The 24,071-nt window shown below is 45.4% G+C and overlaps 1 protein-coding gene across 1 annotated transcript in view; it reads right to left on the reverse strand.

The window, feature by feature from the left end:
* Positions 1–12,280: 12,280 nt before the first annotated feature.
* Haus1 (HAUS augmin like complex subunit 1) overlaps positions 12,281–24,071 on the reverse strand; it is a 12,433-nt gene continuing 642 nt past the window's right edge. Inside the window, exons 2-9 of the mRNA XM_031366097.1 lie at positions 23,780–23,954; positions 20,026–20,161; positions 18,171–18,305; positions 17,244–17,367; positions 16,819–16,884; positions 14,158–14,229; positions 13,091–13,138; positions 12,281–12,467 (exon numbers count right to left, since the gene is read on the reverse strand). Coding sequence (XP_031221957.1) covers positions 12,417–12,467; positions 13,091–13,138; positions 14,158–14,229; positions 16,819–16,884; positions 17,244–17,367; positions 18,171–18,305; positions 20,026–20,161; positions 23,780–23,954 — 807 coding nt within the window. The 3' untranslated portion in view covers positions 12,281–12,416. The remainder of the gene's footprint in view (positions 12,468–13,090; positions 13,139–14,157; positions 14,230–16,818; positions 16,885–17,243; positions 17,368–18,170; positions 18,306–20,025; positions 20,162–23,779; positions 23,955–24,071) is intronic.

The raw sequence follows: 24,071 nt of genomic DNA on the forward strand, positions 1-24,071 counted from the left end.
ATCCTTTATCAGGATTTTATCCCCGATATTATGGATGTGACTGGAGTAGACGAGTGTGCGTGGCAAGGATTGTTCATAGGGTCAAAACAAATATGAGACAGACAGACAGATCTAAAGCCAGGATGGAGCGGCTTGTCTTCATTGTCAACTTGATTGGATTCGTGAGGCTCACCTTGCCTATGTCTCTGAGGGCATCTTCAGAAAGGCCTAGCTGAGAGGAGACCTGGCCTAAGCATGGGCAGATGGCGCTATTCCACGAATGGGGATCCCAGACTGAGTACGTGAAGGAAGGAGGAAGCCAGTCACACTTCCTTTTCTGCTTCTTGAGTCAGCTGCCATAGCTAACATGACCAACATCTGTCCTCCATCCCCAGGTCTTCCCTGTCAAGGTGACCTGTACTGTAGGCAGCCGTTTGGATAAGATCGTCAGCGGCTGCTTAGACGATCGTATCCAAGATGGCGCTGGTTCCTGATACACTGTAGCAACCGACTATTCTACTGCGCATGCGCCCCTCCCAAGTGGGTGTATACTGCGCATGCGTCCCTCCTGAGCAGGTGTATTCTAATGAGGGTTTGACAGGGAACCAATCCTGGAGGACTTGGTGGCTCAGGCTCGGGTATATAAGGGGCTGTCTCCAGACAGTCGGGGCCACTCCACGGAAGCAAGCAGACCTGCAGCACCTAGGAAGAAGAAGCAGAAGAAGAAGCAGAAGAAGAAGCAGAAGCAGAAGAAGCAGCAGAAGCAGAAGCAGAAGCAGAAGAAGAGCCATGCCATCAAGGAGAGCTGTGACACTTAAGAGCCTAGGAGAGCTGTAATACCTAGGTACCTTAAAGAGCTGTAACACCTGGGTACCTAGGAGAGCTGTAACAAAAGAATATTCCTGAGTAAACCGTCGAGAAAAGAAGTCCAGGTGTTCGGTCGTTATTGCTGCTGGTAGGCAGCAGAAGCGCGGAGTACACTGTACCCTATGACTGTGAGCCACCACAAGCTTTTCTTCCCTTAAGTCCCTTCTTGTCAGTATTTGGTTACAGCAGCAAGAACATAGGCTAGTACATACGCCTCCCTAGTCCCAGGATTTTGGACCAGGAAAACCCGAACAACATGGGTAATCCTGTCTTACAAAAAAATATAAAAAATAAAAATAGCTAAATAAGAGGTTAATTGGATTCATGTTCATGTGATTATGGAGACTGAGAAGTTCCAAGACAGATCCATGGGTGCCCACACTACATTTCATGTCCAAATACCTCAGAAGGAATTCTTAGCTTAACAGTGAAGACTTGAGAAAGTACAGGGACACGGCTTAAAAGTCAGAGGTCCTAGAGTTCTGGTGGCCCATGACAGGAAGAGATAAGCATCTCAGCTGAAAGAGAGAGAGAAGGAGAGGGAAAGGGAGATGGGGGGGCGGAGACAGAGAGAGAGAGCAGGAGAGGGAGAGAGAATATGCATATGGCCTTTCTCACAGTTACTCTCAATTCTCTTAAGTTCTCACTTAGTCCAGTCCAGCTGATTTCTAATCAGAACCATCACAAGGTCCCACCCACAGTCAAAAGAAAGGGAAGCCTTAGGGCCACCTTGGGATCTATCCATCATGCCTGCATGTGACCATGGACAGACAATGGCCGAGACAGAGAGCCTGATTTCATAATCGGAACAAGATCCCAGGGCCAGCTCTGTTTCAAAATTCAGGATATTTCAGATTCTGGAAAACAGGGACTCATAAACTCGTACTGCGACACGTCGGCTATTGGCTGCTGGGAGTGGGAGACTAACTACGGGGACCACAGTGCTCCTCAGCCCTAACTACAAGGACCACAGTGCTCCTCAGCCCTCTGCCCCTCACCTCTTCTCTGGCTCTTACACCCTTTCCACCATCTCCTCTATGGGTTCCCTGAGAGATAGAGAGCATACCTTTTCCTTTCTATTTTGGAGCAGGCTGTCCTTATACTGTCGGGGCTGGCCCTGAACTCTGTGTCCTCCAACCTCAGCCTCCTTAGTACCATAGGGTTACAAAACGGAGCTACTAGGCCTGGCTCTAGCTCTGGCTCTCTCTTGCTTGTATTTTCCTAGAGCTCCTCAAGTCCTGTGTTTTGAGAGTGTCAGGCTTTGACCAAAAAACACTTCAGAAACTAAAGTCAACCAAACCAAAAACTAAACAAAAAGTGACACCGGAAATGGACCTCCTAGCCCAGGCTGGGTAGAAGCTGGGCTTACAGGCTAGCAGGACACCCAAGGCAAGCTCTGTAGGCTGTATTTAAACAAACTGAAATTTGGCTGCATGGCAACATTGATCCCCTCCCATGGAGGAAAAGGGTGTCCTGGCTGTGGTCACCCCAGGATGTGCTGCCAGCTAGCCTTCTTGATGTAGCTAGAGCAACTCCGATTCTCTCCAGCCATGGAATAGCCATTGCTTAAACAACTATTGCTCAACAAACACTTCTGTCTAACTCTTCATTCAGCGTGAACTTGATGGCATGTCTGTGAGTGCTCTGGGTACCAGCCCTCATAGGTCCGGGTGTTGCTAACGCTCCCCTGGGGGATGGTGTTGGTTTGGAAATGCTGTGACCTAGTTTGTTTTGACGGGCATCAGGTTCCATTGTGTTATCCTTCATTAGGGACCGGAGCTTTATGGTAAATTGGCAACATCCCAGGCCTGGAGTAAACAATAGATTGGTTACTGGACTTGTATCTCTGTTAGATTTTGCTCTTCTCCACATATGCACCCATAGCCTTTTCTGGACCGAGTCTCACCGCCCCCACCCCCACCTTTTTGTTTGTTTGTTTGTTTGGAAGTATTTTAAAGTTATGATCGCCCTCTGGTGTCTGAAATTATGTTTGCTAGCTCCCGAGCCTTTCAAGCATGATCCCAACAGGGAGTTTTGAGTATCAGGAGCCCAAGAACTGATAAGATAGTTTCCTGAGTTATTTAGGATCATGAGCGTGAAAATCAGACTTTAGTAGAAAACTGATCAGGTTATTTCAGGTCTACGGTTTTTTGAGCCTGTGTCTTATCCTAGTGCCGTGCAGAGTGTGGGCACAACGCACAGTAACTCCTCAGTGAGTGATGTTGACTGAATGACAGAGATTTAAAAAAAAAACAATGAATGAGGGGCTGGGGAGATGGCTCAGCCGTTAAGAACACTAACTGCTCTTCCGAAAGTCCTGAGTTCAAATCCCAGCAACCACACGGCGGCTCACAACCACCCATAATGAGATCTGACGCCCTCTTCTGGTGTGTCCGAAGAAAGCTACAGTGTACTTACATATAATAATAAATACATCTTTGGGCCAGAGCAAGGGGGTTGACTGGAGCGAGCAGAGGTCCTAAAACTCAATTCCCAGCAACCACATGAAGGCTCACAACCGTCTGTACAGCTACAGTGTACTCATATACATAAAAATAAATAAACATATCTTTAAAAAAATGAATGAATGAACTGGCCCCTTAGAGGAAGGAACACAGCTCCACACATTTATACTTTCTTTTGCTATCTCTCCACAAAATTTTTTAAAAAGGTATTTGGGGGGAAAACTGCATTTTTTTTTTAAAAATTTGACAAAATGAGAATAGTTTCTTTAATATGATGGAACCAGGCTTCAAGCAAATATTATTTGGTAGAATATTTTCTGCTTAACTCGGGAGTGTTAGGTTCTCCCCTTTGGCAGATGTGCGACCCAGTGGCAACGCCATGTTCTCGCTATATAATCCTGACGATCCACTCTCCAGGTGAGAAGATGGTGCCCACTTGAGAGCCAGGTGGCAGAGGAGGTCTGGAGAAGCGGCTCAGCTGCTCAGAGCCCTCACTGCAGCTGGTGGCGAGCTCTTGGATCCTAGGGTCGTGCCAGGCAGCTCACAGCTGTATCTGTCTTTTGCTATCTTGTAGGTTTTCCTTTCTTCCTTTTTTCGTCACCCTTTTTCTTCCACCCTTTCAACACCCTCACACTAGATAGGAGAGGGGGGGCACTGGGAAAGGAAAGAGATCCCTGAATAAGGTCAGGGGTTGGAAAGGGGTGACGTTATTGTTAAGACTACTTCCTGCTAATTAGGGGCATCAAGTTCCTTGGGGGAAGTTTGATCTTCACTGTCAGGATATCTAATTTCCTCTTGTTGTTTCCTCTTTGAGCATGAACTACTTAACAAACTGCAACCAACAACTCACCACCTCTCTCGGGGGCCCTCTGAAAAGTCCCCAGAATTCCAAAAGTCACACAATCGCAGAAACTATCTGCAGCTGGCAAAATCATGCTCCAGCGAGGGAATGAGGCAAATTATAGTCCGCCACTGTGAAGTAGCCTCATATTCTCACACTTGGCATTAAAGTGAAAACATATTCTTACACTATTTATGTGGGTTTTTGTTTTTGTTTTTATTAGATTTTTGTTTTTAAATGTTTTATTTATTTATTATATATAAGTACACTATAGCTATCTTCAGACACACCAGAAGAGGGAGTCAGATCTCATTACAGATGGTTGTGAGCTACCATGTGGTTGCTGGGATTTGAACTCAGGACCTCTGGAAGAGCAGTTGGTGCTCTTAACCGCTGAGCCATCTCTCCAGCCCCTTCATTAGATTTTTTATTGGTTATTTTATTTATTTACATTTCAAATGTTGTCCCCCTTCCCAGTTTCCCCTTTGCAAACTCCCCATTCTATCCTCCATCCCCCTGTCTCTATGAGGGTGCTCCCCTACCCTCCCACCCACTCTCACCTCACCGCTTTAGAAGAACCACCCCCCCTACGCTGGGGCATTGAACTTTCACAAGACCAAGGGCCTCTCCTCCCATTGATACCAGATAAGGCCATCCTCTGCTACATATGTGTCTGGAGCCATAGGTCCCTCCATGTGTATGTACTCTTTGGTTGGTGGCTTAGTCCCTGGGAGCTCTTGGGTCTGGTTGGTTGATATTGTTGTTCTTCCTATGGGGTTGCAATCCTCTTTAGCTCCTTCAGCCCTTCTCCTAACTCTCCCATTGGGGTCCCCAAGCTAAGACCATGCTCAGTCTGTCAGAGCCTCTCAGAGGACAGCTATACCAAGTTCCTGTTAGCAAGCACTTCTTGGCATCAGCAATAGCTTCTGGGTTTGGTGTCTGCTGATGGGATGGATCCCTAGGTGGGGCAGTCTCTGGATGGCCTTTCCTTCAGTCTCTGCTCCACTCTTTGTCTCTGCATTTCCTTTTGACAGGAACAATTCTGGATTAAAGTTTTTGAGATGGGTGGGTGGCCCCATCCCTCAACAGGGGACCATGTCTATCTACTGGAGATGGAGTTACACACAGTTGTGAGCTGTCTTGTGAGTGCTGGGAACTGAACTCTGGTCTTCCGTGTGTATATAATAAAAATGTCACACAGATAAGCAAGGTCTGTGGATATACAGGACATTTGTACCATGTCAGAGGTATGTTTTACAAAACTAATATTTAGACTGGGCAGTCTGATGATCTTTGAATGTATAAACTGCCTGCAGTTGAGGGGAAACTCCTACTTATCTTTATAACCCCACCACATAAGATATTATGCTTGGTGGGTGCTCAGAAATGAGCCGGTGGGCTAAAGAGGGCCTTGCAGCTCTGCTGTCTGACACCTGAGGCTTCCCTGTGGTCTTTAAGGACAGACTGCAGGCAGGGTAAGGATGCTCTGTGTTGAATAAGCTGACAATCTGGATGCTGTAGCCGGAGAGAGGGCAGTTCCCCCTGCCCACACGGTAGAGGCAGGCTGTCAGCCCACAACTGCCGCTTCAGAGTTTAAAGAAAACTTAATATGTGGGAGCCGGCTGCTGCGGGATGAGGCTAAAAATACACGCCTGCACAACGTGAGAGAAAGCACTCTGAGATCAGAAGGGGCCATGCAGCATGCTCCTGAAAAAAGCTGGCAGATCGACCGCTCTGTGGCAGCAGCCCCCGGTCCAACAATCCACGGCCTCAGAGGTCCAGGTGCAGGGCTGCAGCCAGCCCAGGGTAAGCCCTCTCTCGTGTGCTTCTGGGATAACCCATAAGAAAAAGTTCCCCTGGCAACCAAGGACATCCAATGCGATCACCCTGCTCTTAAAATAGTACTAGACACATCTTGCCAGGAGTGTTTCCCATTCACGTGGCACCCCTCCACTTGGCACCCAGCTTCCAGGTGGAGCCCAAAGGATCGGCAGTTTAACATCATCGCTGGCTACATCCTGAGATTGAGGCCAGGCAGGTGTACATGAGACCCCCGTCCCAAAAAAGCAGAAAGCAATAAAGACAAACAGGACTATACCTAATATGTGTTCTTTTTTTTTTTTTAAAGATTTATTTATTATTATATGTAAGTACACAGTAGCTGTCTTCAGACACACCAGAAGAGGGAGTGAGATCTCATTACGGATGGTTGTGAGTCACCATGTGGTGGCTGGGATTTGAACTCAGGACTTACGTAAGAACAGTCAGTGCTCTTAACCGCTAAGCCGTCTCTCCAGCCCCTAATATATGTTCTTGAATGGAGCAATTGTATATACAGTGCATGACCAAGATAACTGGAGAAATTTGAGTATACAACAATAATATTTCATTAATATATTACATTTCATAAATTGGATTATTTTGCTGTGCTTAGCTAAAATGTTTCTGTTCCTAGGGGATAGATACGGAGTATCAGGAGGGAAGCTGTCAGACAGGTAGCCAAGGGTCAGACATGGAAACAAAAAAACAGACGTTGCCCCTCAGGGCCACTGCCTCCCCAGTACAGACAGCTGAGTTCACACCAGAGAACAAACAGATCATATTCTTTGTTTTATTTGTTTGCTTGTTTAAAAATAACATTTACAGAGCTGGAGACTTGGCTCAGCAGTTAAGAGCACTGACTGCTCTTCCGGAGGTCCTAAATTCAAACCTCAGCAACCACATGGTGGCTCACTACCACCTGTAATGAGATCAGGTGCCCTCTTCTGGAGTGTCTGAAGACAGCAACAGTGTGCTTACATATAATAAATAAATAAATCTTAAAACAAAACAAAACAAAAAAAAGTATCATTAGCCAGGCAGTGGTGGCGCACGCCTTTAATCCCAGCACTTGGGAGGCAGAGGCAGGCGGATTTCTGAGTTGGAGGCCAGCCTGATCTACAGAGTAAGTTTCAGAACAGCCAGGGCTACACAGAGAAACCCTGTCTCAAAAAACCAAAAACCAACCAACCAAACAAACAAACAAAACTGTAAGAGACTATGGGGACACTTTTGAAGTTGGACTAAATGCAAAATGCATTTTGCATTATGAGATGTGACTAGCCTATGGAGCCAGGAAGTGGAATGTGGTGATTTGGATGAGAATGGGCTCCCTTAGGTACCTATGTTTAAATACTTGGTCCTCCAAGTGGCTTGGGGATAGATGGCTTTGGAGGAGGTGTATCACTGGGGGAAGGCTTGGAAGTTTCAAAAGATTCATGCCCTTCCCAGGATTCTTTCTGCCTCTGACTTGGGCATGAAGACATGAGCTCTCAGCTGTTCCTGTACAGACCCTAACACTCTAAAAACCTAAGTCCAACTAAACACTTAATTTTTTTTTCTCTTTTTCCTTTTTGGTTTTTCAAGACAGGGTTTCTCTGTGTAACCCTGGCTGTCCTGGAACTCACTCTGTAGACCAGGTGGGCCTCGAACTCAGAAATCCACCTGCCTCTGCCTCCCAAGTGCTAGGATTAAAGGTGTGCGCCACCACACCCAGCCAAACACTTTCTTTTATAAGTTGCCTTGGTCATGATGTTTTGCTGCAGCAATAGACAAGAATCACTACAGCAAACATGGACTCAGGCAGGGCGAGAACATGGAGGCAGGAGCTGATGCAGAGGCCATGGAGGCAGGAGCTGATGCAGAGGCCATGGAGGCAGGAGCTGATGAAGAGGCCAAGGAGGCAAAAGCTGATGCAGAGGCCAGGGAGGCAGGAGCTGATGCAGAGGCCAAGGAGGCAGGAGCTGATGCAAAGGCCATGGAGGACGCTGCTCACTGGCTTACTCTGCATGGCTTGCTCAGCCTGCTTGCTTATACACCCAGGACCAACCAGTCCATGATGGCACTGCCCAGTGATCTGGTTCGTCCTATAGCAATCATTTTTTTTTTTTTTAAAAAAAAAAAAGCACCCTAGGCTTGCTTTCAGGCCAGTCTGGTGGGGGCATTTTCTTGAGAGCCAGCACACGCTTCCACCTTGATTGTCTGTTTCTTCAGCAATAGGGTCTTCCCCTCTAGTTATGGTGGTTAACCAAAAGCAACAGAAATTCACTGTGCTGTCTTGAGAGCCTCTGGGGCCTCCTTGACACTGAGAATTTGATTTCATAACTTAGGTCTACTGGGGAAAATATTGCCCACCCATTCAGGGTTCTGTGTGTGTGTGTGTGTGTGTGTGTGTGTGTGTGTGTGTGTGTGTGTGATAAGAATGGTCATGCATAGCTACAGGGTATTACGCTGGAGCAAGCAGGGCTGGAGGGAGGGGGACAGTCCTGAGTTCAATTCCCAGCAGCCACTTGATGGCTCCACTACAGTGTACTCATACACATAAAATAAATAAGTCTTTAAAAAAAAGAAAGAATGGTCATATGTACTTTTTTTTTTTTGGTTTTTCGAGACAGGGTTTCTCTGTTTAGCCCTGGCTATCCCTGGAACACACACTCTGTAGACCAGGCTGGCCTCAAACTCAGAAATCCGCCTGCCTCTGCCTCCCAAGTGCTGGAATTAAAGGTATGTGCCACCACTGCCGGGCTGGTTGGTCATACATAATTTTAATCCCAGTACTCAAATGGCAGAGGCAGATGGAGCTCTGTAAGTTCTAAACTAGCCTGGTCTACTTAATAAGTGCCAGGCTCTGTCCCAAAATTTATTATCATTATAAATAAAAACATATACTTTAAACTAGCTTACAAAAGTATTAATCTCCATAATGCTTCTTCATATGTCCTTAGTTTTGGATAACTGTACCATCCACTGCCACTCAAACTGTAATCCTCGATAATCCCCCTCTGAAGTGGAAATTTCTGGTTTTCTTAACAACACAGCTGTGTCATGTGAAGTTTTTGTGGAAGCTGCCCTGTGAGAGGACATGCGATGTGCTGCTGAAAACAGACCCTTGAGAGGGCCCATGATGGTCAGATAGAATGTAAATGGAATCCCCCAGTGAGAGGACGCTCTTGCATTGCTATGCAACCCTTCACTGCTTCACTTGTTCGATGGTCTTCACTTTGTAGAGAGAAATGCACCAAGGAACTTCTCATGGTGTTCCAGCTGATTCTGGCCTCTCATGGTGTTCCGGCTGATTCTGGCCTCTCATGGTGTTCCGGCTGATTCTGGTCTCTCATGGTGTTCCGGCTGATTCTGGCCTCTCATGGTGTTCCGGCTGATTCTGGCCGCTTCCTTGTGCTGATTCCCCTGAGCCTTGCTGCTTATGTTGGGTCGAGCTGTCACTACTGTGCTTGGTGTTTGCTATTGAACTGGACTGCTGGTATCCTGAAAACAAAGAGTGGAATTGCCCCAAGGAACTCCTCTTAAACAGGTCCACAACACCCTTTTCCTATTAAACTTTTTCCCCCTTGCCTCTGTCAGTGGGTTAGAGGAGAGGTTGAAGAGTTTAAGAATCCTAAATAAAGTAGGTTTTGAGAAAAATCTAAGCCTACGCTGCTCTATTTTCCTGTGTATCCTACTAGCCCTCCCCCTCTAAAGACCCCTTCCCTTCTTCCTTTCTGGGTTCTTTTCAGATTCTTGTCCTCTACAGACACTCTAACTTAGCCACACAGATCTAAAAATTCAAAGATATGCGAGGGAGCATGAGGCACTGTCTTTCTGGACCTGGACTACCTCATTTAATATTAGTACTGCTGACCCTCAAGCATTTCCTGGCAATCTCTTAGCACTGAGCTCCAAGGAAGGGAAGATAAAGTCTGGAGGCAGATGCCAAGGCAGCATACCACAGAGACACTGGCCATGCTAGATCACTGATGCCCACCTCCCCTTACTTGCATTTCTAATATTCTTCACTGGTGTAATTTGGGGTGAAGCATTTCCTTTTGTTTGAGATAGGGTCTTAGGACACAGCCTGGGTTGGTGGTCTTCAACTCTCCATCCTTCTCCTTGTGCAACAGTGATTACAGACATTTGCCTCTATACGAAGCCTTTCAATTGGCACACAGGGATCATTGCTCTGTGACTTTTTGTCCCCACTGTAACTTTTGAAAATCAACTATCAATTAAACTATACACTCTTGAGTGGTACCAGTGGCCTTTTCTTTTTATGTGTCATTTCTCTTTCTTTTTTTTTTTTTCTCTGTATAACCCTGGCTGTCCTGGAACTCACTCTGTAAACCAGGCTGACCTCGAACTCAGAAACCCACCTGCTTCTGCCTCCCAAGTGCTGGGATTAAAGACGTGCACCACCACCGCCCAGCTGTGTCATTTCTCTATATTTATCTTGCTTGAAATTTTGTTCAGATTTGGGATGGCATGAGGTCTCACTGGGGAGAGTAGACTAAGGTCTAGATTTCCTTCTGTTTACAGTTGGAGTAGAGGGATTCTGCTTAGTGATAGCCGGCAGGCGCTTGGCAGCCTTCTCCTAGGCACTCAATCTAGCACCTGTCAGGCACCACCATCGTATGTGGGCGCTTCAAATGTGCTAAACATCCCAAAGCAGATAAGCTCGGTTGAACCTTGCAGTCTGCCCATGTCTGCACTGGTGCTAGACACTCTAAGAGACCTAGTTCATGCATCTAATGAAGCTTTCAGTCTATCACCGAGGGATGTCAGGGCAGGAACTAAGCAGGAATGTGGAGGCAGAAGCTGAAGCAGAGAGCAGGGAGAAACGCTGCTTACTAGCTTGCTCAACTTGCATTTTTATACAACCTAGTTCCACGTGGCCGGGGGTGGCCTGACTCACAGTGGTAAGGGCCCTCTCACATCAATCATTCATTCTGAAAATACCCTGAAAATACAGAACTGCCTACAGGCCAGAGCAATCAAGGAATGACTCCAGCCTGTGTCAAGTTGACATGTGTACCACGCTGGGCTAGAGATGGAACATGGAGCTTTCATCAACTGACTTACTCCTAGGTCAGTGTCTTTATTTTTAATTTTTTTATTGGTCTTTGATTTTTTGGGTTATCCTAATGTAAGGCATAAAATATAAATTTAGCACCATATACTTGCTTTATTATTCCTCTTTCTGCCACTGGCTTAAAATCTACTTTTTTCTCTTTTTTAAAAATTTTCTTAAAGATTTATTTATTGTTATATATAAGAACACTGTAGCTGTCTTCAGATGAACCAGAAGAGGACATCAGATCTCATTACAAATGGTTATGAGCCACCTTGTGGTTGCTGGGATTTGAACTCAGGACTTTTGGAAGAGCAGTCAGTGCTCTTAAGCTCTGAGCCAACTCGCCAGCCAAAATCTACTTTTTTCATGAGCTAAACATATTAACATTTGGAGACAGGCAGTAAGCCCTAGAGAAAGAAGCAGGTAGAGAGACTGGAACCATAGAAACTGCCCACTGACCTAGTTTGTGCATCTGCAGAACTCTGTCATGCTGGTCACTTAAGGGAACTACTGAAGGATTCCTCTTTTTCTTTCTTCTTATTTTAAAGATTTATTTTATTAAGTACACTGTAGCTGTCTTCAGACAAACCAGAAGGTGGCATCGGATCCCATGACAGACGATTGTGAGCCACCATGTAGTCACTGAGAATTGAACTCAGGACCTCTGGAAGAGTAGTCAGTGTTCTTAACCATCTGAGCCATCTCTCCAGCCCAGGATTCCTTTTTTTCAATTAAAAGGGTTTTTTGTTTCTGGGCAGTGGTGGCGCATGCCTTTAATCCCAGCACTTGGGAGGCAGGTGGATTTCTGAGTTTGAGGCCAGCCTGGGATACAGAGTGAGTTCCAGGACAGTCAGCACTGCACAGAGAAACCATGTCTTGAAAGGAAAAAAAAAAGTTTTTTGTTTTGTTTTGTTTTTATGTATTTGAGTATTTTGCCTGTCCATATGTCTGTGCACCACATGTGTGCCTGGTGCTTGCAGACGCTAGAAGACGGTGTCAGGTTCCCTGGAACTAGAGTTATGGATGCTTTCAAGCCACCATATGGGTGCTGAGAATAGAACCCAGGTCTTCAGCAAGAGTAAAAGGCACTCTCCAACAGAGAGCCATTCCCCTGCCCCTGCCCCAGCCCCAGCTCCAGCCCCAGCCCCAGCCCCTGCCCCTGCCCCAGCCCCTGCCCCAGCCCCTGCCCACTTTTGGAAGGATTCTTAACTGTGAAGTGTGCGGAGAGCAGCAGGTGACACAAAATGCCTTTTCATATGAAAACTGTATTCAGGCCACAAAATTTAAAGGCAGAACCAAACCCAGTTATTTTCCCAATAGAGACATCCTTGTCTCTAAGAGCGGGCATCCCCTCAGGAGCAGCACGTCTGCTTGGCTGCCCTCACAGCTCCAGCATGTCTACTTTCTTGGTAAGTTCAGCCTCGATGGCGTCCTAGAGGAGGAACACAAGCCAGAAGTAAAGGTGTGAGAGGGATGGCGTCGACTTCTACTGATACTCAAGTAAGAAAAGCAGACAAAGGAAGCATAAATGTTTTCTTTCTTTGTTTATTTTCTGTGGTACTAGGAACCAAACTGAGGAACTTGTCTATGCTAGTCAAGCCTGTGACTGCTGAACTATATTGCCCTCCGTGTGCGTGTGTGTGTGTGTGTGTTTGCTGTATGCACATGTATGTTTGTGTCTGAAGAACTTATGAATGCTAGGCAAGTCCTTTCTACCACTGAGCTGCACTGTCAGTCCTTGTCCATGTATATATGTGTGCATATGTTCATGTGTGTAGTTTTGTTTATGTATAGTTTTGAAAGAATCTTGATATGCAGCTTTAAGTAGCCTCAGACTTGCACTAATGCTGCTCTGGCCTACTGAGGTTTTTTGTTTGTTTGTTCTTATTTATTATTTTGCCTTATTTTTTGTTTTTTTGTTGTTGTTTGCAGCAGTGTGTACTCCAAGTTTTTTGGACTTCATCATTCAACACAGCTTGGAAATCTTATTATCTCAATTGAATAATTGCTAATTTAAAAAGGGGAAATGAAGTAAGAAAAAGGAGAAGTACTTACTAACTCTCTCTTTGCCTCTTCAATTTTCACTTGAGCAAGAGATGGATTCTTATAAAGAAAAACAAACAAGGAAAATGTAATGGTTCATGAGAAGTCTCACACGGGCTCTTGTTTGGATCTGCTGGTGCGATTGGGGGAGGCTCCTGAAACTCCGGGAGGGGGAGGCCACTCTAGTTGAGGCTCCTGAAATTCCAGGAGGGGAGGAGGGAGAGGCCACTCTAGCTGAGGCTCCTGACACTCCAGGAGGGGGAGAGACCACCATAGCAAGGCTCTGAAGTTACAGCCTTGGTCTAGTTAGGGTTTCTTTCGCTGTGATGAAACACTATGACCACAATTAAGTTGGGGAGGAGGGTTTATTTGGCTTGCACTTCCATATGGCTGTTTAGCATCTAAGGAAGTCAAGACAGGAACTCAAACAGGGCAGGATCCAGGAGACAGAGACTATGAAACAGTACAGCTTACTGGCCTGCTCCCCATGGCTTTCTTGCTCAGCCTGCTTTCTTACAGAACCCACACTCTCCAGCCCAGGGTTGACCCTACCCACGTGGGCCAGGCCCTCCCCCATCAATCACTAATTAAGAAATTGCCTTACAGCTGGATCTTTTTTTTTTTTTTCAAGATAGGATTTCTCTGTGTAGCCCCAGCTATCCTGAAACTTATTCTGCAGGCTTCCATGTGCACCATGGCACCCACACCCAAAATAAATACATAAATGTAATAAGACAGGGTCTCACTTATGTAGCCCAAACTGGATCCTAAATCCTCCATCTCTCAAGAGCTGTGGTTATAGATGTGGGCCACCATGCCAAGCCTGCCGCTGTCTTTTTTTCTTTCTTTATTCTGTTGGTGTTCTGACACAAAATGTCATCCTGTAGCTTGAGCTGCCCTAGAAAGCAGCGGTCCTTCTGCCTTGGCCTTCCAAGTGCTCAAATTACAAGTCTGAGTCACCACTCGCAATTCTGCCACGAATTCTAAAGCCTTAACACAAATCCACTATTTTGATAGCTTAGTGTCTTTGGAGGAAAGTTAGAAAACATGACTCCAAGAAAACCCATAGCAACAGTTACCGGCATTAAATCTAAATAGGACTCCAATTTCTTCTTCAGAGGGATAGCCTGCTGTTTTAATTCTGAGAGTTTCTGGAAATGCAAAGAGAGTTATGCATTAACAGAAATATCCACAAAACAATGAACCAGTGCTCATTCCTAAAATAAAACGAAACAAAGCATTACCATGTAGGGAGTTATTCATTTGAGGTGCTAATGATAGAACCTATGGCTTCCTGAAGGTTGACAAGCAATCTGTCACTGAGGGACACTTGTCAGCCCGTGGGTGTTCTAAAGAGGGAATCAAAAAACTGGGCTGGAGAGAGATGGCCCAGTGGTTATGAGCACTGGCTGCTCTTCCAGAGCTCCTGACTTCAATCCTGGACAACCACATGGTGGCTCACAGCCATCTGCAATGAGTTCTGACGCCCTCTCCTGGCATGCACGTGTACATGCAGATAGAGCACTCATCTATACATAAAATAAATAAATCTCAAAAAAAAAAAAAGAATCAAAGAACTTCAAACAGATCACCTCATTTCTAATAGAAGAAATCCTTTTCCAGAACGCTATGGTCCTGCTCATTTACTATAGGGTCACAGAGGCTAGCAAGATGGTTTAGGAGTAAAGATCCAAGCGGCCAAGCCTGGTGAGCCAAGGTGTTCTTTTTTTTTTTTTTTCCTTGTGTTTTATTTTATGGTATAGAGTTTTTTTGTTTTGTTTTGTTTGCTTTTTCTTTTTCTTTTTTACCTTTGTGTGTGCCTGTGGAGGGCAGAATAGGGTACCGAATCCCGCAGACCTGGAGTTACAGATGGTTGTGAATCACCAAGTGGGTGCTCGGAAGAAACTCTGTGTCCCCAGCAGGAGTACAGTGTCTTAACCACTGAGCCATCTCTCTAGTCTGTTTTGTTTTTCAAATTTATGTTCTGTGTATGGTGTTAGGCCTGCATATGTGACTGTAAGCCACATGTATACCTGGTGCCTACAGAAGCAGAGGAAGGTGCTAGGGCCCCTGCAACTGGAGTTTTCGACAGCTGTGAGCTGCCATGTGGGTGCTGGGAACTGAACCCTAGTTCCCTCCAAGAGCAGCCAGTGAGCTGCTCACTAAGTCGGACTCCCAGGGCCAGCATGGTACAAAGAGGAAGCTCACTCTTCCAAGTTGTGTGCACTGTGTAAAGGCTGGCCGTCAATGCTGGGCGTCCTCCTCAGCCACCCGACATGGAGTTGTGTGCACTGTGTAAAGGCTGGCCGTCAATGCTGGGCGTCCTCCTCAGCCACCCGACACAGAGTTGTGTGCACTGTGTAAAGGCTGGAGGTCAATGCTGGGCGTCCTCCTCAGCCACCTGACATGGAGCTTTTTGTTTGTTTGTAAAGATTTATTTATTTATCTTATGTATATGAGTACACACTGTAGCTGTACAGATAGTTGTGAGCCTTCATCTGGTTGTTGGGAATTGACTTTTAGGACTTCTGCTCACTCCAGTAGACCCCGCTCACTCAGTCCCTGCTCTCTCTGGCCCAAAGACCTATTTATTATTATAAATAAGTACAGTGTAGCTGTCTTCAGAGGCACCAGAAGAGAGTGTCAGATCTCATTACGGGTGGTTGTGAGCCAACATGTGGTTGCTGGGATTTGAACTCAGGACCTTCAGAAGAGCAGTGGGTATTCTTACCCACTGAGCCATCTCACCAGTCCCAACACCAAGTTTTTTGAGACAGCATTTTCCACTAAATTTGGAGCTCACTGGCAGGCTAGACTGCCTGGTCTGGGAGTGACCAAGCTCATCTTGTTACCTGAACCCTTTCTATACTCCCACGTGGGAGAAGGTGAGTGCCAGGTATAAGGGTATCATTGCCTGCCATGAGTCTGAAGGTGCTTCACATAGACATGGGCAAGTCACAGATCTTCTCAGTAGTTTCCTCATCTACAGAGAGGGCTGACATACAGGCACTGCCAGTCTCTTGCCCTCTCATTCCCCAGTGCGGGTTATAGGCATGTGCAGCCACACCCAGCTTATACATGGGTGTCAGAGATCCAAATCCAGGTAAGCACTTAAAAACGGAGCCATTGGGCTGGTAAGATGGCTCAGCGGTCAAGAGCACCGACTGCTCTTCCGAAGGTCCTGAGTTCAAATCCCAGCAACCACATGGTGGCTCACAGCCATCTGTAATGAGATCTGACGCCCTCTTCTGGTGTCTGAAGTAATCTACAGTGTACTTATTTATAATAATAAATAAATCTTAAAAAAATATATATAAAAAAAACCAAAATGGAGCCATCTCCCTGACTCTGGGACCTGCATTGCCACTGTACATCTGAGATGACAGCAGAGGGCCCTCGGCGGATGTGGCCCTTGGATCTTAGACTTTTTTCTTTTTTTTTTTTTAATTTTTTTTAAGGTTTATTTATTATATGTAAGTACATTGTAGCTCAAGAAAAGGGAGTCAGATCTCTTTATGGATGGTTGTGAGCCACCATGTGGTTGCTGGGATTTGAACTCAGGACCTTTGGAAGAACAGTTGGTGCTCTTAACCACTGAGCCATCTCTCCAGCCCCTTAGACTTTTTTCTAGTCTTCAAAATCATGAACCAAACGAACTTCTACTTTTGACTGCTCATAAATTATCCAATCTTTGGTACTCTGTTACAGCAGCAGAAGACAGGTTTAGACAGGAAGCTCACCTCTGAAAGTGCCACTAGTGACCGATGAGACAGAGACGCATCCATGCCTCTGGCTGAAAGTTGCTCCTACAATGTGAGGAAAGAGAGTTCAGCTGGAAGATCATTTTGAAGGTAGCCATCATGAAGCTTTTTTCAACATGTAATAAATAGCTACAGATCACAAATTAAAAAGCACACATGCGTCTAAGCTAGTCTATGGTAGCTGTGAATCCCTTCTACAGTCAGATGTGGGGTGAAGATGGTGCCGGCAGAAGGGTATCCATGCCTGAATCTGAACCTGGAGCTGCTCTTCACTAGTTAAACCAACTTGGGCAAGTGGCAGATCTTCCCTGTAGTCCCCTCGTCTACAGGAAGGACTGAGGCTGCTTCCCACTGTGCACACACGGGTCTGAGAGGCCCAGTTACACACAGTTCTTCATACACACCTCTGCAGCTTTGATTCCAAACCTGAACTCCGCTGCCTTTGCTCTCAGGAAGTCCATGTTCTGAAGGCGACTGTCGACTTTGGCCCTTTCTGCAGACAGATGCAGCTCTGCTTTCTTGAGATCTCTTCCAAAAGTAAAATGAAGGCATGTAGTTCTTCTCAACAAATGATTATTTAAGACACAAGGAAACCAGCTCGCTTTGGGGCAGTGAGGCCTGGTGTGGCCTGTACAGACAGCCTCCTTTCCAGTTACTGTTACACTGCGAGTTTTACGTCCAGACCACACTGCATTCTCTAGGGCGTTTCCCCCCATGTTCCCATGTGAGACTTTTCTCAATGCATTTAAGAACATTAATTTCAACCCATAACAATTATTCTTGGACAAGCTAAAACTGCTCTTCAAAAAAGTGATTTATTATATCCTAAAGCCATTTTGAGGCAAGATCATGAAGTCCTGTCTACTATCTGTGACATGACACACAGTGTCTGACACATACATCTTCATTCTTTTTTAAATTTATTTGTATGTCACCAAGTTATTCTGCATTTACACAAACGCTAACCACTGGATCTAATCTCTGGGGAGAAGAACCTCAAGGCTCGCAGAACAAAGAGGGTCATGGAAGCTACACTAAAAAGCATTCCACTTCCCGTGGTATTCTGTGGGTCATCATTTTTGAAAATTATCAATCCCTGTATTTAACTTGTATTAAATATTGCAAGAGTCAATATGAGGGTGATAACTGTCTAAAGCAACTGGGAGCGTAAGCAGGGAAGCACCCTCTGAGTTGCTCAGGCGGCCCTGGCCTTGGGCTGCTGCCCAGTCTTCCAGTAGCTGGCACTATGAGCTCAAGCCACCACGCCCCACTTGCCCATGTCCCTCCCACTAAGCTCTCTATAGTTCAAAAGTGCCGACACTTCAACTCACTCTCGTAGACATTTTTCTAGCACCAACGTTGCCGTCAGGTTCTTTTCCAGTTTACCCAGTTCAAGCTTGATTTCTTCACTTTTGGATTTGGTACGAAAAAGGTCAGAAGTCAAATCATTCACTGCGGGGATAAAACTGAAAGAGGAGCTTGGTCACCCTAAAAATGATCTTCTCTACAGAGTTTACATGATCCTGCCATTCCGTCCATTTATACCAGTTGTCACCTGCTGTGCCCAAGGCCTGAAATGCTCTTCAGCTGACAAACTCCCATTCTCCCTTCAAAATTTCAGTAAGGCTGGGTATGGCAAGGAACACCTTTACCCCCAGGACTAGGAGGCAGGGGCTGGGAGATCTCTGAGAGTTTACATAGTGAGTAGTGACTCCCAGGCAAACCAGGGATACACGGTGAGACCCTATTTTAAAATAAAAACAAACAAAAAAACCCAAACTCTCAGGTAAGGTTTACTCATCCTGAATTCACATCTTCTCTCTGTGTTTGCCAGGTATAGCATCTTTAGTCTTACAGTGTAGCTGTTACCATGGTAATATTCTCTCCATTGCTCTTCTCTATCACTTGACTAAGTGCAAACTGTCTTTGAAGGCCATGTTTACCTCTCTAGATCTCTGCTTCCCTAGTATGTATGTACACACACACACACACACACACACACACACACACACACACACGTTATACTTGGTGTCCTCACAATTGATTTGGTCTACCCTTCTGCCACCACGTAGTCTACACGTTCTTACAGCACTACTCTCAAGCATTGTATAAATCCTAAACTTTACCCTGGCAGTTATGCACAACACAAGTATATACTTTTCTGATCATAGTAAGTTGTAGTAATAGTCCTAGATAAGACATAGGACCAACAGTAGTCACATGGACTTTGGAGTCAGGTTTGCTTAGGGAGCCTTCCCTCCCTGAGCTTCAGTTTCCTCTGAGGATTGGTGGAAGAATAATATAATTATATAGGTGAAATGTCTATCTCAAACAACAAGGATCCTTAACTTATTCAGTCTTGTCTACGACCAAAATTTACCATGTTCAACCAGACATGGTAAATTTCGAGACAGGGTTTCTCATAGCCCTGGCTGTCCTGGAACTCACTCTGTAGATCAGGCTGGCCTGGAACTCAGAAATCCGCCTGCCTCTGCCTCCCAAGTGCTGGGATTAAAGGCGTGTGCCACCCACCGCCCCGCTCAACTGGGTCTTTTAACCTGCTGCTGTTCCTGTTTGCTTGTTGGAGGTGGGTTCTCACACAGCCCACACTGGCCTCCAGCTCTCTAAGGGGCTGAGGACGATTCCCTGAACTTCCGATCTTCCGCCTCCACCTCCTGAGTACTGGACTTCTTGTAGGTACACACCCACACACCCAGTCTCCAGCTGGTTGAGTTTGCTTTCTGGGGCCATGATGAGAACCAAGACCAAAGGCTACATAGGAAAGGGTTTATTTCATCTTATTCTTGCAGGTCTGACAGAAGTCAAGAACTCACACGGAAACAATGAACACTACTTCCTGGCTCCATCTCTCTGGCGTCTGCTCAGTGAGCTTCCTGATAGAGCCCATGACCACCCACCCATAGTACTGCTGAGCTAACTAACTTGAATTCAGCACACAGGACAAACAACAACAAAAACCTCCCCCCAAACCAGCCACCCAACCACCACCCAACTAACCAACCACCCACCCACCCACCCACTCACCCAACTAACCTACTTCTGCACTTCTGTATTCCTTGCTGACTGCCTATGCAGACTTACTGTGAGAACCAAAAGACTCTTAGGTCAAGGCCGTACAGAATAGTCTCCCATGGAAACACAGATCCAAACCATCGCAGTAAGTACCTTGTTAGTGAAGTATCTTTTATTTCCAGGGCAATTGCACTGTCCACCAGTGCATTCAGAAAACGGGAACCAGCGCTAGACAGATTGGCAGGTGAAAAATTCACGCTCTCCGAGAGAAAGTCTTCAAGACGTTTGGCTGGAATGATAAAGGAATTTCATGGTGTCTCAGATGTCCTTTTGTCCTTTGTGGGACACAGAGCTGATTCCTACAAGTCGCCCTCTGACTTCCACATACTCATGCACCCACCCATCAAAAGCAATAAGAATAAAAACGAAAACTGGTCTCACTGTGATACCTGGTTAGTCTAGATTCACTCTGTAGACCAGGATGGCCTTGAACTCACAGAGATCTGCCTGCTCCTGTCTCCTGAGGACTGGTTCTGAGGATGCGCGCCACCATATCCATAAAATAAATGTCATTTTAAAATGTGTGGTATATGAGTGAGCACATGTGCGCACACATGCACACACAAAATATAGTAGAAATTTACTATAGAGATCTGGGCAGTGAGAAGGGGTAATGGGATAGGTATGACTAACATATGCTGTTTATATGTATGACATTGTCAGGGAATAACAGAAGATATTACATAGGAGCAGAGAGAAGGCTCAGCAGATAAAACATTCACCGTTCCTGGGGAGGACCCAAGCTCGGTTCCTAGCATCCACAATTCACAACTGCTTCTAATGTCATGAAGTCCCAGGTCCTAGGGCGTCAGCGCCCTCTTCTGATCTCTGGAGGCTACTGCATGCACGTGCTGCACATTCACGCACTTGGGCGCTCACACACTTCACGTAAAATTTAAAAATAAATAAATCAGAAATGAAAAGGGAGACATAGCTGGGCAGTGGTGATGCACACCTTTAATCCCAGCACTTGGGAGGCAGAGGCAGGCGGATTTCTGAGTTCGAGGCCAGCCTGGTCTACAGAGTGAGTTCCAGGACAGCCAAGGCTACACAGAGAAAACCTGTCTCAAAAAATCAAAATAAATAAACAAACAAACTAATAAATCTGTTAAAAACGATACTCTAGAAAAGTAGGGTTTTTGTTTGTTTGTTTGTTTTCGAGACAGGGTTTTTTCTGTATATCCCTGGCTGTCCTGGAACTCAGAAATCTGCCTGCCTCTGCCTTCCAAGTGCTGGGATTTAAAGGCATGCGCCACCACAGCCTAGCGAAAAGTAGTTTTTAAAAATACATAAAAAGGTAGCTGGAGAGATGACTCCACGTTAAAGACACTAGCAATCTTCCATGGGACCTGGGTTTGATTCCTGACACCTTCATGGAAGCTAACAATGCTGTGTAACTCCAGTCCCAAGGGATATGATACCTTCTTTTGGTTCCTGAGGGAATTGCAAGCACATGGCACAGACTTACGTGTAGGGAAAACACCCATACACATGAAATAAAATCTAAAAATGAATAAAATGATGAAAAAATGTCTGGAAATATTCTTAGAAAACCCATATATATGTACATATATACATTCACATATGATTCCATATAAAAGGAGGAAACATGGGAGGTTCTTGTTGTGATGGAATTGCCTTGCTCCCATTGGGGGAGTATTCTAGACCATAAAGATGGCATACCGGGCCAGGAAGTGATGTCATACGCCTTTAATTCTAACACTTGTGAGGCAGGGGTAGGTGGGTCACTGTGACTTAGAGGCCAGCCTGGTCTACAGAGCTACTTCCAGGACAGCTAAGGCTACACAAAACAAAACAAAACAAAACAAAACAAGGCACACCAAACACAGTTAGTGCTAATTTAAGAAGACTACTGGGCCGAGCAGTGGTGGCGCACACCTTTAATCCCAGTACTTGGGAGGCAGAGGCAGGCGGATCTCTGAGTTTGAGGCCAGCCTGGTCTACAAAGTGAGTTCCAGGACAGCCAGGGCTACACAGAGAAACCCTGTCTCAAAATACCAAAAATACCAAAATAAATAAATAAATAAATAAAAATAAAATAAATATGTGTTAGAATTAAATATAACTGCAGTATATTCAAAACATCATGTAGGGTCTGGAGAGATGTTAAGGTTTTTGGATGTTGTTGTTTTTGAAACAAGGTCTCTCTAGGAAGCCCCGATTGTCCTAGAACTCTTTATCTAGACCAAGCTGAACTTGAACTCACAGAGATGCACTTGTCTCAGCTTCTCTGGTGCTTCGATAAAGGGTGTGTCACTGTACCCAGCTAGAGCACTTGCTCTTGCAGAGGAGCCAGGTGTAAGCACCCACATGGTGGTTTGCAATCACATTTAACTCCAGCTCCAGAGGATCCAACACCCTCTTCTGACCTGAACAAACCCCAGACACCCACAGGGTGCACATACACAGATGCTGGCAAAACCCTTGCAGACATAAATCTAACTTTAAAGAACTATATATACAAAACATCTTCACTTGGTTAAACATATGGCAAATAGATGTCACTTACTGCTTGGTATGCCGTCATCCTCAAATATTGTGATTTTTTTTTTTTGTTTAAATAGAATGAGCATAAACTTATTATGGAAAAGTGAGAAAGAATTCTAGAATGGGAGGGTCCTGGAGTGGGAGGGGCCTGCAAAGAAGGGATGAGCCAGATGAGCCACTGTTCCCACACTTTACTTCTTCATACTACATGAGACCAACAAAAAAGGGGGAAAACCTTTTTGAGACAGTTTAGCTAGGTGACCCAAAGTGACACTGCAGTCTCTGGCTTCTGCCTTCTGAATGCTGGGATTACAAACTTGCACCCCCATGCTTGGCCTAGCAGGACATTTGAAAGCCATTCCACGATACATGATCCACGGTGGTTTGTCCAGTGTCATACTTCATGGCTGCCACCTCTGGTGTCCTGCCAGCTGTGTAAGGGAAAGAACTACTAGGATCTTTTGTGTTAGGCTAACAAGCTTTTGTTTTGTTTTGAGACAGGATCTCACTATTCACCCAAAGTGACCTTGAACTCACAGATATCCTCCTGTCAGACTCTAAAGTGCTGGGGCTAAAGGCCCCAACCCCCACCCATGCAAATGTAACTACCTTTTGGGACTTGTTGGTTTGTTTGTTTTAAAGATTTATTTATTATATGTAAGTACACTGTAGCTGTCTTCAGACACACCAGAAGAGGGCATCAGATCTCATTACGGATGGTTGTAAGCCACCATGTGGTTGCTGGGATTTGAACTCAGGACCTTCAGAAGAGCAGTCTGTGCTCTTTTAACAGCTGAGCCATCTCTCCAGCCCCCAGGACTCGTTGTTTTAAGAAGGCACACTCTAGTGAAACTCCTAATCTGGAAGTTACTATAAGAGAGCAGACGCCAATTTGTCTAAAAAAAAAATGATAATAAAAGTAGTCTACAGGGCTGGTGAGATGGCTCAGCGGGTACAAGCAATGACTGCTCTTCTGAAGGTCCTGAGTTCAAATCCCAGCAACCACATGGTGGCTCACAACCACCCATAATGAGATCTGACACCCTCTTCTGGTGCATCTGAAGACAGCTACACTGTACTTATTTATAATAATAAATAGATCTTTGGGACAGAGTGAGCAGGAACTGAGCGAGCGGGGTCTACTGGAATGAGCAGAAGTCCTAAAAGTCAATTCCCAACAACCAGATGAAGGCTCACAACTATCTGTACAGCTATAGTGTATATTTATATACATGAATTAAATAAATAAATCTTTAAAAAAAAAAAAGTAGTCTACACTAATCCTGTACAAAATTTAGTTACCTCTACTACCCGTTCCGAAGCTCTAGACTTCACTCACCTTCAGATTCATATTCACTTGCTTTCTGTTTTAAATCCTCTATTACCAGGCTGATGTCCCTGTCCCGGACCCTGTTGCGTTCTGAAAGGTGATATAAAATTTCTGTCGTCCGTGAGTTCATCTCATATTGTGGAATGGGATGGTCTCCAAATATCTTTTTCAACCACTCAGCGACCTAACCATTAAAAGGTAAGCCTTGTTATAATGGCATAACGGAATCTTACAAAGGAGTGCTCTCCAGCAAACTAAACGTTTTCTGTGACCACTCTGGAGTCCTACTTCACACCCTGAC

The sequence above is a fragment of the Mastomys coucha genome, unplaced genomic scaffold (genome assembly GCF_008632895.1).
Source record: "Mastomys coucha isolate ucsf_1 unplaced genomic scaffold, UCSF_Mcou_1 pScaffold13, whole genome shotgun sequence".
Lineage (NCBI taxonomy): Eukaryota > Metazoa > Chordata > Mammalia > Rodentia > Muridae > Mastomys > Mastomys coucha.